Source organism: Nematolebias whitei, chromosome 3 (assembly GCF_014905685.2).
Source record: "Nematolebias whitei isolate Nwh7 chromosome 3, NemWhi1, whole genome shotgun sequence".
In the NCBI taxonomy this organism is placed as follows: Eukaryota; Metazoa; Chordata; class Actinopteri; order Cyprinodontiformes; family Rivulidae; genus Nematolebias; species Nematolebias whitei.
Window position 1 is genome coordinate 18775179 of NC_056500.1, and position 12445 is coordinate 18787623.

Here is a 12445-nt window from a genome sequence, read left to right on the forward strand (position 1 = left end):
AAACTAAAAGAATTGTGCAGAAAACCTCTACAACAGGGCTATTCAACTGGTGATCCAGGGGCCAAATCAGGCCCATGGGTGAGCTCAGTTTGGCCCACCAATGGGTTCCTTTTTAAATAAAACTAGATTTTAAACCATAAAACAAAATTACTAAATGACAATAACTGCTGGATGTCCGGCCCCTGAGCTCTTGGCTGCAGTATCCTGAGCAACTTAGTTGAATAACCCTGCTCTACAACATAAGACTGTGTTGTGCAACAATGTGCAAGTGAAACGATGTGGTATCTGTGAAAGGTTCTGTAGTTTACCATCACTTTGTTGTTAAGAAAATAAAACGCTTTGCAAAACTGGAAACTGCAATTCACTGTTCTTTATTTCCCCGTCTGAACACCACTCGAGAGTTTTTATGCACTGCATTGGTTGACTTTTTCATGTACTTGGGAAGGCTAGCATCAATTTTTAACAGCTGCTGTTTCTTTTCTTTTTTATTGCCAGATGCAACAATCGGACCCAGTGCATTGTGATCACAGGTTCAGATGTCTTCCCTGACCCCTGCCCAGGGACCTACAAGTACCTGGAGGTCCAGTATGAGTGTGTGCCCTACAGTAAGTATGACCCCTTCTGTCATGACTTGAAAGCCCTTCTCTTCCCCCCCCACCCTCCCCTCCTCATATTTTTGCTTCCTCTCTGCCCTCTGTCTCCTCTTCGTGTTATACCATATCCTGTCCCATTTCTTCACAGCCTCTCTTTGTTTGCAGTACCTTCTAGCACCCTTTTCCCTCTGTCTCTTCTTCAATCTGTGTCACGCAGTGAACTTTCCATGAAATATGACCTGTAAAACCCTTTGGTCCTCCTCTGCACTCCCCTCATTATTGATGTGCTCACCATGTTTCCAGTGGATCTACGAGCCTGGTTATATGAGGTAGCAGAATAGAGGGAGGGCAGAGGAAGTCACGCTGACTTTCTGTGATAGCAAGCGGTAGTTTCATTTCTCAAGTCCTGCGCGGAGTAATCCATCAGGCGAAAGCACAGCTCACTTTGATGGTTTAATATACAGCCATGCAACAGGTGTTGAAATATGTTAACAGATGTTTCATTATGTAACAGAACTGAAAGCTCCTTGCGCAAGTCAACAAGGCAGTATTTCATCTAAAGAGATAGTGTTAACATTTTGTCTGTTCCTCTGATGCTAAAATATTCATTGCCATTCAGCTTCCAAACACTGCTTAGATTGCCTCTCGTATTCAAATTCCCTTTTGTCCTTTAAGTTGCCACGTTCATTTGCAGTTTGTGCAGAAAATTCCCCCGTTTAACCTTTAAAGACTGATTAATTACGAAGATTTAGATGAATTGCCAAAATTGTCATCAGGTGGAAGTGAAATAGTGCTGGAGGATTGCACGATCGACTTTTGTAGCTTTTTTTAAATTCAAATGAGCGTTTTGTACAAATGCATTTCAACTTGGGAGCAGAAGGAAAAAAAATAAGCTCAAGCATATAAATAAATAAATAAATAAATCCAGTTTTATTATGCATCACTTACTATTAAGTATATCTGCTCTGCTTTGCTCATTACCACTGTACCTGTCTAAGTTGTTCCCCTTAGTTTTGAACCAGACTGCACCAGTGAACATCATTAGATGTGGAAACTCATTACAACTTAAAGGTTAACCTCTCTGAGGTTTTGAGGACTTGTAATTAAAGATGGAGCAAGCAAGAATGGCCATTTGAGACCAAGACAAATCATGTAGCTCATGCTTTTAACTTCCAGCTGCTTGTGTTTTTGCTTTTTGTGTTTTTTCCCCTGCCTTATCTAACAAAGTGAAGTATTGATCCTGTGTCTGGCTGTGTTACCCCCAACCATAATAGAAGGATTAGCCTCAAGGTGCACTCATGTCCACCCACCGTTATGATTGTCTTTTGCTTCTGTCTTGCACAAAGGAAGTAGTCGAGACTGCTGTAGCCTGTTAAAACTTGAACTTCCACCTAAAGACATTTAATCTTCACAAATTTTGTTTTAACAAGCTTAAACACAATCAGGAAATCACTTCATTTCAAACAAGCCGTTTTAAACATGCATGTATGTAGCCCCATCTTTTTGCTTCTCAAGGTCCATGCCCAAGCAGAATAGGACCAAGAACTCAGAATGTATCCTATCACAGCTGCCCTGGTAAGTTTTTAGTGCTCTCCCAGTCTATTTCAGAACCACCAAGCCCAGTCCAGCTTTTCCTTCTGAAGTCCTACTGTAACTCCTAGTAGTTTTATTTTATTTTTTTATAGGCCAGTTCCTTATGTGTTGCTTTTCTTTTGCCAATCCTCCGTCTCTCTCCCAAAATGTAGTCAATATGCTGCATGTCCGTGTTTAGCTAGACTAATGCAGAGCAAAGCAATCACAGGGAAAGATTAACTTTTCCACACCATAGCTAACTCTTACTACAGCTTTCAGATGGGATTGCAAATAAAAAAAAAGAATAAAGTTTTCTAGTTTTCAGAGGGGAAAGATCACACGCCAAATACCAAGATTTGTGATTGAAAAAAAAAAAACGTTTCAGTGGTCTAGAGGCTTAGGATCCCCTGGATTTGCAGGGACACAAGATTTGCCAGGATGTTTTGAAAGAACATTAAATCGTCATTAAGCTGATCATCAAGGGGGCCAAAGACTGTGTCCTCATTTTGGCCAGCAAAAGTAGAATTCATGAAAATGTCTTTGTCCCAAAAAAAATCTGAGCAGCAGTTCAATCATATATTACTTTCCACATCATATATCTCACTAACAGATTCCATTTATTTATTCTACATTTTTATTTATTTATTTAGGAAAATATCAAAAATTTCCAAGTGGCCGTTGCAACAAGTTGCCTACATGCCCACCATTTTCATTCTTTTGGAATTGTAATGTGGTTCTTGTCATGAACTGTTCTCATTAGCAACAAAACATTCATATTCTGGCCAAGTATGTACATTTTTGTCCCTACTTGGCACACTCTGAATCTGATCTGCTAATTGCTTGAATAAGGCAGCATGAAAGCTTAGCTATTTATTTAAGGCAGCCTTTTGCAAGCTATTCAAAACATGAACAAATTTGCCTTTTTTTTTTTTACACCACTCTAATATTATCCCAGAGCGTAATAGCGCTCCTCATTAATATTTTCATTTTCGCCACATGTTAAGGCTAGTAAGTAAGTAGCTCCCTGTGATAGTGAGACTAAGGTCATAAAAATGAGTGGCAGCATGTCTGTTTGGTCCCCTTTGGTGTTTTTAACCCCTTTTTATTTTTATTGTATATATTTTGCATAATGGTACACTTTATTTAATGAATTCATAATCTAAATTACTCAGAAATAGACAGCAGAATATTAATAATTTCAAGACGGAAAAGCATATATATTAAATGACAAATAGTTGTCACATTTTAATTTAGACTATCCTGTAGTGTGTTTGTAATCTGTTGGAATAATTGTAGTGTCTTTATGTGTATGTGCTTTGAGATGTGCTTTATGTTTGTTCTGTTTCTGTATAAAAACTGACTGTCTTCCCTTCCCCTGTGCAATCTGCAGGAAACTCCCTGGGTGTCTGACATGCACTTTTCTTTCACTGACAGATTTCTGATCACACTGATTGCTATTTCTATTTTTACATTTCTACTAACGTCATCAGGTATTCCTCTTCGTGTGTTCTCATTTTCTTTCCAGATTTTGCTCAGTTCTCTGTCTCTGTCCACGTCTGGGCTGAACGGCTGTTCATGCTTCGGAGAACTGTTGTTAACATGTTTGCTTTCTGTCCATGTTTGATCTCTTAGTTAGGTGCGGCACACTTGAATTTCCTCTGCAGAACTGATTGCATTCATTTGCAAGTCCCTCTGAATCTCTAGTTTTTTAATTCTTCCTACAAAGATGCAGCACTCTGAGCAAGAGAAATTCACCTCCCAAGGTGTAAACCAGATAATCACGTACATGTGAATCCTTTCAGTTTGCTGTTTCCAAGCTCTGGTTTGTGAAGACAGAAATCTGGGAATCTCAACAGACAAAAGAGATCAGATGTTTGGGAGTGAAATGATGCATGCAGTCAGTTTATCGAACATCACAGTCTTCACTGTGTTCTCCAGCTATGCTGTTAAAATGTCAAATCTGAAACCAAGTGATATTGAAAAATTCAAGGTAGAGAGAAAAAAGGACGCATCATTTATTCAGTTTTAAAGTGTTAAACGTCAGGACAAAAAAAGCATCTAGTCCTTATCAGGTGTTAAATATAGTTAAATCAGAAACTGTGAGAATCACAGACAGAATTATACATTTGTTATTGCCAACACCGAATATTTTACAAAAGTAAATTTCAATACAAAAGCAGTGTGTGTGAAACTGACTCCAGCACATTAGTCAGTAGCGTTAGCGATACCTTGAAGTGTGATGACCTCACGAGTCTTTCGCACCATTATGAAGACGTTTTGGATTTATTTATTTTTTTAACGGTAAAATTATTAATTGCTAAAGAAATAGTTTTACAAACTTCGTTCAAGGTCCTGGCATTGGATTTGATTCAGTTTGTTGTCTCTATGTTATTGTGGCCACTGCAATAATTGAATTTTTTATTAGTTTTATATATTATGCTGTAGATTTGCTTGCGTTCTTGAGGTCTCTCATATAGAGCAACTTCAGTCGTCACATTTCTTGATGTGAAATTAAGGCAAACTTGACGTCCACTCATGAAAGATTTGTTCCTGCTTTGAGTGTTTGCAACTAGTGAATGAACATTTTTATTGTATAAAGATGTACTCCTAGATGTTTGGAAATTACATTTGAACCATAGGGTGATATACAGCAATACAGTAGTTCCTCACAGTCAGTTAAATTCAATTCAATGTATTTATTTAGTGCCAAGTCACAACAGAAGTCATCTCAGTGCACTGAACAGAAACATTAATTTATATAAAAATAGGTAAACAGGTATCTCTTGTAAATGAGTCCTCGAGGCTCAATGAGACTAACCTGTATAAATAAAGTTTGAAAAGTTAACTGTGTATCTGCTTTGAACAGACTTATTGCGGGGGTTATGTTCCAGACACCACCCTGATATGTTTAAATCCATGAAATAGGGACGTTATATTTATTTTAATATTCACATATATATTAAGGCTTTATAAACCCTTCCCACACTCTTGCAATGTTCTTAACAGTATTCTAAACTCTTAAACCTATGTACTTTTAACAACATGCATATATGCACTGTGCAGTACTGCAACATTTTATATGGGTACTCACCACTGAATGTACTACAACTTAAAGGACGAGTTCAACTTCAGGAATATTTGCGACTTTCCTGCCAGTCCCGTGAGTTTAATAGATAGATCATTACTTCTGATGTTACGACGCAAAACAATTTTTATCACATCGGTTTCTCCGCTACTGTTTGCTCCCTCCATTGCTGTTCTTTGAATTTCAGCAGAAGCACTGTTGGCTTCTGGGTAGTGTAGTTCTTTTGACTTGCGATACAGTATAGGCTTATTGAAAGAAAACTACAAAATTATGGCGCCTGTCTGAAGTTTTTTTTTTGGTTGTGTTTTTTCTTCTATTGTTTGGTTCTTGCTCCTGTCCTCTCCCGTTATTTTTTTAACCCGTACCATCCCAAACACATGAATAATATTAAAGTTAACAATCATGTGTTGACAATCTTATGTTGAAAACCTGCTAAACAGTCCACGCAAGTCAAACCACAAAGTATCGAGAGACTACTGTAGTTGTGTTTGAAAAATTAATTGTCTTTCCATGTTTTATGTTCCCACATACATTACTTGAATCAACAAGTCTTGCAAACCATCAAAACTTCAAATTTATTGAGACGCTCTGATGATCAGATCAGCAGTCTTTGATTAGCAGGACTTGGCTGCAAAGTAACCTCATAAATCCTATGAAAGTGCTGAGATTAGAGTTTTTAACACACTGCATCTGCATTTTTGCTTAGTGTTTGGTGACAAATTAAAAATAGAATGTAATAGTTTTTATATTGTAGATCACTGAACGTTCTACACTATTTCTAAACCTACTAAGGAACAGATGGCTTTTTCATTTAGTCCTGATTTGTAAATCTTCACAAGGCCATGAGTTTGTGCTGATTAACCAAGTAACATAAAAGTTATTAAACCAATCTGACTTGACTTGAACAACCTGTTGCTGAACTTTTTCTTCAGTCGTTCATGGGAAGCACAAAACCACTTATTGGCCATAATATTTAAATCACCTTCTTCAGGTTACAGCCTGAATGCCAATATTTACTTTCTCGTCTGGATTTTGTGGGTGGTGGGGTGGTATCAGTGGATCAGTCCCGCTGCATTCCACAAATGCACTGGATCTGGAGGCTGGATCAACACTTTTAAGCTTTTTGTTCTGTTCTTTTAGAACATTCCCGAGCAGTTTTTGAGCTTGAAGTACATTTGTTTTGCTAGTTAAAGAAAAAAAAAAAAAACATAGTGGGTGGGAAAATTTCTTGGCCTGAAGAAAAAGTTTACCTTGATGCTACCTGAGCTCACTCAAAATGTACTACAACAAAGTGATGAATCAGTGGTTTGGATGTTTGGGCTGATATGTGTATTTGGCCTCAGGGTTTTATATTGAATTGTACTGTTTTGGTAAACTGTTAGTATTTATTTTTAACATTCAAAAAAATTGTATTGACTGGACTCAGATTTGCTGCATTCTGTTTGTCTTTTTTCCCATAAAGTCATGTTAGAAGCAGGGTGAAGTAGCTTGCCAAGTTACTCATTTTATTTGACTTCAATGTTAGTAGTGGTACAAGCAATATCCATGTATTATGGTTTAATGATTTGTAGCAAGTATTCAGTTATCTGGGTGTGTGTGTGTGTGTGTGTTAGTATGTTTTGTCATTAAAACCTCCTTACTTTTGTACAAACCTAAAAAAAAGATGGGAAATTGTGTAAAATGTTAATAAAAACAGAAAGCAAGTATTTGCTGACCTCAAAAACTCACTTTTTTTTTTTTTTTTTTTTTTACATAGAAGATGAAACTAAAAAATATTTTAAGAAAACCGGTCATTTAGAAATCTTTGGCAACAACACATTTCAAAAACTTTGGGACAGGGCTATATTTATCAATGTGAAGTGTCCCCTTTTCATTTAACAACAGTCTGTAAACATCTAGCAACTGAGAGTTTTGAGAGATGGATGGTGTCTCTTTCATGCATGCTGTAGGATTCTAGCTAGTCAACAGTCCTGTTTTCTTAGCCAGATGTTTTGTGTTTGTTTCATCAAGTGCCAAATGGTTTCAGTTGGTAAGAGGTCTGGACTGCAGGCAGACCAGTTCAGCACTTGGACTCCTCTACTTCCAAGCCATGCTGTTGTAATGAATGCAGCATGAAATATACAAGATCTTCTCTGAAATTGATGCCTTCTGGACAGGAACATATGTAATGCAGGTCCCTGGGTCCAGGTCCCTGTAATGAAATGTAAATGAGTCCATCCATCCATCCATCCATGACACACTGAGCTGTATTTACAGACAGCGATTTGTGGATGTGTTTCTTAGCATGTGCACTGTTGTCCATAACAGAATCAGATCTGTTTTTTATTTTTATTTTTTTATTTTTATTATTTTTATTAAGTGTTTTCTGAGGGCATCCAATAAGGGCTTCAGGATTTGTCCGTTGTGCACTAAGATATCTCATGTTCTTTTTTTCAATTCCTTTGATAGTATTATGGTCTGTAGATGATGACATATTTAAAGTCTTCCAAAATGTTTAACTCAGGAACATGATTCTAAAATTGTTCCACTTTTTTAAGCACAATTTTTTACAGATAGGAAAACCTCTCTCCATATTTAATTCAGAGAGATTCAGCATCTCTAAAAGTACCATTGTTATACTCAGCGTATTGACTGGCCTTTTGCCACATAACCTACCGTAATTAGTTGTGAAATGCATTTCCAGATGATTTTTTATTTGTAAGATTTACTTTTACAGTCTTGCATTACCCCTGTCTCATTTTTTTTTTTTTTGGCATATGTTGCTGCCATACAATTCAAAATTACCTATTTTCCCCAAAAACAATATTTTTATTTTAGTTTAAACATTTGAAAATTTTGCAATGTTAGCTAATACTGCTACTACTACAATACTTACAATGTGCATTCCCACTATTGTGAATAAAAGCAAATCATGAAGTTTTATTAACATTTTACACAATGCCTTAAACTTTTTGGAATTGCATATGCATTTGAAAATTGTATTTTTGTGGTATATACCTGTGTGATTTTTGTCAAATCAATAACAATGAACTGTGTAATACCAAGAGATGGGTCACACATTAAAGGAAAAACCAGCATAACGTGCCTTAGAAATAATTGATGAACAACTGTTTCAATAGTTTAGATATTCTGATTTTCTAGTTTCAGTCAAGCATTTGAAATTTATAATTTAAAATTATACGGTTGGTTAAAACAATTGATGTTATAAAATATCTTTTTATAAAGTGGTTTAAGCAAGTAATTTTGGTTAAAATACTTGAACGTAGAATCCAATCTTTAAAAAAAAAATTATATAAATAATCATAGGATGCAAGTTGCAATTGTTGGGTTCAAAACTTTTTTGTTCTCCTTAAATATTATTTTTCTCCGTTTCAGAGTTTCGGTAAAAAAAGTAAGGGGCATAAAAATTACGTACATACAAAAAAAGCCTTAGATTTTTCTGCAAATTGTTTTTATTTTTTATTTTTTTTTACTTTAATTTTATCAGACTTATTGGTGGCATATAAGGGACTGGATTAGTTCTTTTCTCACTAGTTCTATGCAATATTAAATGAAAATGGAAAATCTTTGCATTGTATTATGTAATAAAACAATTGACATATTCACAGATTACAAAAAGCTGGGCCAAATAAATTGTATAGCTCTGAAATAGTACACCTAATATGCTCCATATGCTGTCTTCACAGTTTTGCATTTTAGAATTTATCTCTATGGTATATAATTACTGTGTACCAGTAATAAGGAAACTTGGTGGTGGAAGAGTGAAGTACAGGAAGTTATTCAAAGAAAGAGGTTAGCCAAGAAGAAATATGACAGTGAGAGGACTGAAAAGAGGAGACAGAAATATAAGGAGCTGGAATGTAGAGCAAAGAGGGAGGTAGCAAAGCCAAAGCAGAAGGCATACTATGAGCTGTATGGGAGGCTGGACATTAAAGAAAGACGTACTGATTGGCTAGACAGAGGGATCAGGCTGGAAAGAATGTGAAGCAGGTTAGGCTTGTTAAAGATAGGAGTGGTAATGTTCTAACAAGTGAAGGGGAGTGTGATGGAAAGATGGAAGGAGTACATTGAGGAGCTAATGAATGAAGAGAATGAAAGAGAACAAAGAGTAGAGGTCATATAAACTGTGGACCAGGAAGTGGGAAAGTTTAGTGAGGGTGACGTCCGGAAAGCTCTGAAAAGAATGAAGATGGGGAAGGCATTAGGACCTGATGACATACCAGTGGAGGTTTGGAAATATATTGGAGAGATGGCAGTGAGGTTTTTGACTCAGATATTCAATGGCATATTTGAGGGGGAGAAAATACCTGAGGGATGGAGAAGAAATGTGCTGGAACCCATTTTTAAGATGGGTTGTAGCAAACTAGAGGGGAACTAGAGTTGTAGCAAACTAGAGGGGAATTAAGTTGATGAATCGCACACTGAAGATCTGAGAGAGTTGTGGAAGCTAGACTTAGACAAGAAGTGAATGTGAGCAGAAGGATGGTTTCATTCCAAGAAAGAGCATCACAGATGCCATCTTTGTTTTGAGGATGCTGGTGGAGAAGTACAGAGAGGGTCCGAAAGAACTCCATTGTGTCTTTGAGGATTTTGAAAAGGCATATGACGGGATTCCGAGAGAGAGAACATGTGGTATTGCATGAGGAAATCTGGAATAGCAGAAAATTATGTCAGACTGATACATGATATGTATGAGGACATAGGACACTGATGAGATGTGCTGTAGGAGTGACAGATAGCTACAAGGTGGAGGTGGGATTGCATCAAGGATCAGCTCTGAGCCCCTTCTTGTTTGCTCTGGTGATGCACCGACTAACAGATGAGGTCAGGCAGGAATCCATGTGGACTTTGCTGTTTGCAGATGACATTGTGATCTGTGGTGAAAACAGGGAACAGGTGGACGATAATGGAGAGGTGGAGGTATGCACTGAAAGAAGAGGAATGAAAGTCAGTCGTAGTAAGACGGAGTACATATGTGTAAATGAGAGGGACACCGGTGGAACAGTGAGGCTGCAAGGAGCAGAGGTCACAAAGGTGCAGGACTTCAAGTACTTGGGGACCACTTTCCAGGAAAATGGGTGATGTGGTAAAGAGGTGAAAAAGAGAGTCCAGGCAGGATGGAGTGGATGGAGAAAAGTTTCAGGATTGATTTGTGACAAAAGGGTGTAAGCAAATGTCAAAGGAAAAGTGTGCAAGACCAGCTATTTTGTATGGTGTGGACAAAAAGACAAGTGAAAGAACTGGAAGTAGCAGAAATGAAGAAGTTGAAGTTCTCCTTAGGAGTTACAAGAATGGAAACATTTATGAATGAGATCATCAGAGGTACAGCACAGGTTGAACAACTGGGTAACAAAGTTAGAGAGACCAGACTGAGATGGATTGGACATGTCCAGAGGAAAGACAGCGGGCTTATTGGTAGAAGGATGTTAGAAATGCAGCTGCCAGGAAAAAGACAAAGAGGAAGGCCAAATAGAAAAAAAAATATGGATGCAGTTAGAGAGGACATGAAGGTATTTGGAGTGAGGACAGAGGATGCAGAGGACAGAGTGAGATGGAGGAAGATGACTTGCTGTGGCAACCACTGGAGAGGGAAAAGCCGAAAGAAGAATCACTGTGTACAGTAGTTCCTCATCCCTCGTTTATTGTGGGGGATCCGTACCCTGAAGCCACGTGATAAGTGCAAAAACTGTGAAGTAGGAATAGTAGTACAAGTAGTAAGTAGTAGTTTATTTTATTATTTATATAGATATATATTTAGACATTTTAAACCCTCCCATGCTCTTGCAATATTCTAAACAATGTTTCTAAATGCTCTGAAAGAACACAGAATGTTATGATTTCAGCTCCCTTCCTCCTCTGCTCTATGCCACCTGCAAGTGCTCTTGGCCACGCCCATTTCTCTGCTCTGCACGGTGAACAGTTGATCAGCTGCAGCAGGAAGTTTATCCTGCAGTATGGGCTGTATAAATGTGCAGGAGGAAGCTTTTTCTGCAGCTATGGGCTGCACAAATGTGCAGCAGGTGCTAAATAATTAAAAATAATTTATTTAAAAAAAAAAAATTCATGCTGATTGTGTGGCTCATCCATCAATCAGCCAATTGTGTGTCATGTAATTTTGAAAAACCGTGATATAGCGAGTCCACGATAAATGAACTGCGAAGTAGCGAGGGACTACTGTACTTGTAAATATTTGTGAATTAAATTAATTTACACTAAAATGCATCTTTGATTACATTTGCAAAGCACTGCAAATAGGTTTTGCATTTTTTAAATATAACATTTGCATTTTAGGATTACGAATTTCAGTTGGTGAAACAAGGAAAGAACAAGAAAATTAATTTTGTCTTAAATCAAAGACTTGCCAAACAACAAGCAAAAAAAAAAAAAGCCAAATTTCTTTGATGAGGTCAAGTAAGTAGTGTAAATATAATTTCAGTTGGTAAATTAGCTAAAACAATCAAAAGTAGTATCAAAACCATTAACTTTTTGCAGTTCGACATCAGCATGTATGAACTGAAATGGATTATAGTTAATGTGGTTCTTACATGCCCATTTCCATTGACATAGGCAGCATGCAATGCTGTTTGCCAATATTTTTTTTATCTGTAACATGAGAAAGATTATATTTCTCTTTTCTGTTCCTATGTATCAGACTAATGCACAACCAGCTCGGTCATTATATGTCAGCTGTAATATCTAGCCCCTTTTTATTGATGTATTTTCCATAGATCAAAATTCATAGCACACTGTTTTTATTGTAACTCTATCCACCTGAGCAGTCACTGTGAGTGAAGCTCTGTGTCTCAACGATGAATAAACTCATGAATATGTTTTTTTTTTATTATTATTCTGTCACCATCTAAATACAAAATCAGACAGCAGAGACTATTTGGATTTTTATACAAACTTGAGAGATATATTGGCTGTTAACTACATTAGTCAGGTTTTTCCTTTAATGTTACCTGTCATTATCAAAAAAGAATAATAAAAAAATATATATATTTGGTGGTGGTTGGGGGATTTTAAAACCCAGGTCATGGTTTTACTTTGGGTTCCCTTTTCAACTAAATCAACATATGCTGTAAATCTGCTACAGTGTATGAGAAGTGACACAACCTTTTCATATCTAAAACAATTTGCATCGCAAGCTTGAATACACACATACATGCATACACACACACACATTTATATATAT

At 36.9% G+C, this 12445-nt stretch overlaps 1 protein-coding gene across 1 annotated transcript in view; it reads left to right on the plus strand.

Moving 5' to 3' along the window:
• adgrl2a (adhesion G protein-coupled receptor L2a) overlaps positions 1-12445 on the plus strand; it is a 75272-nt gene that overhangs the window by 16114 nt on the left and 46713 nt on the right. Inside the window, exon 2 of the mRNA XM_037698060.1 lies at positions 496-605. Within this exon, the coding sequence (XP_037553988.1) occupies positions 496-605 (110 nt within the window). The remainder of the gene's footprint in view (positions 1-495; positions 606-12445) is intronic.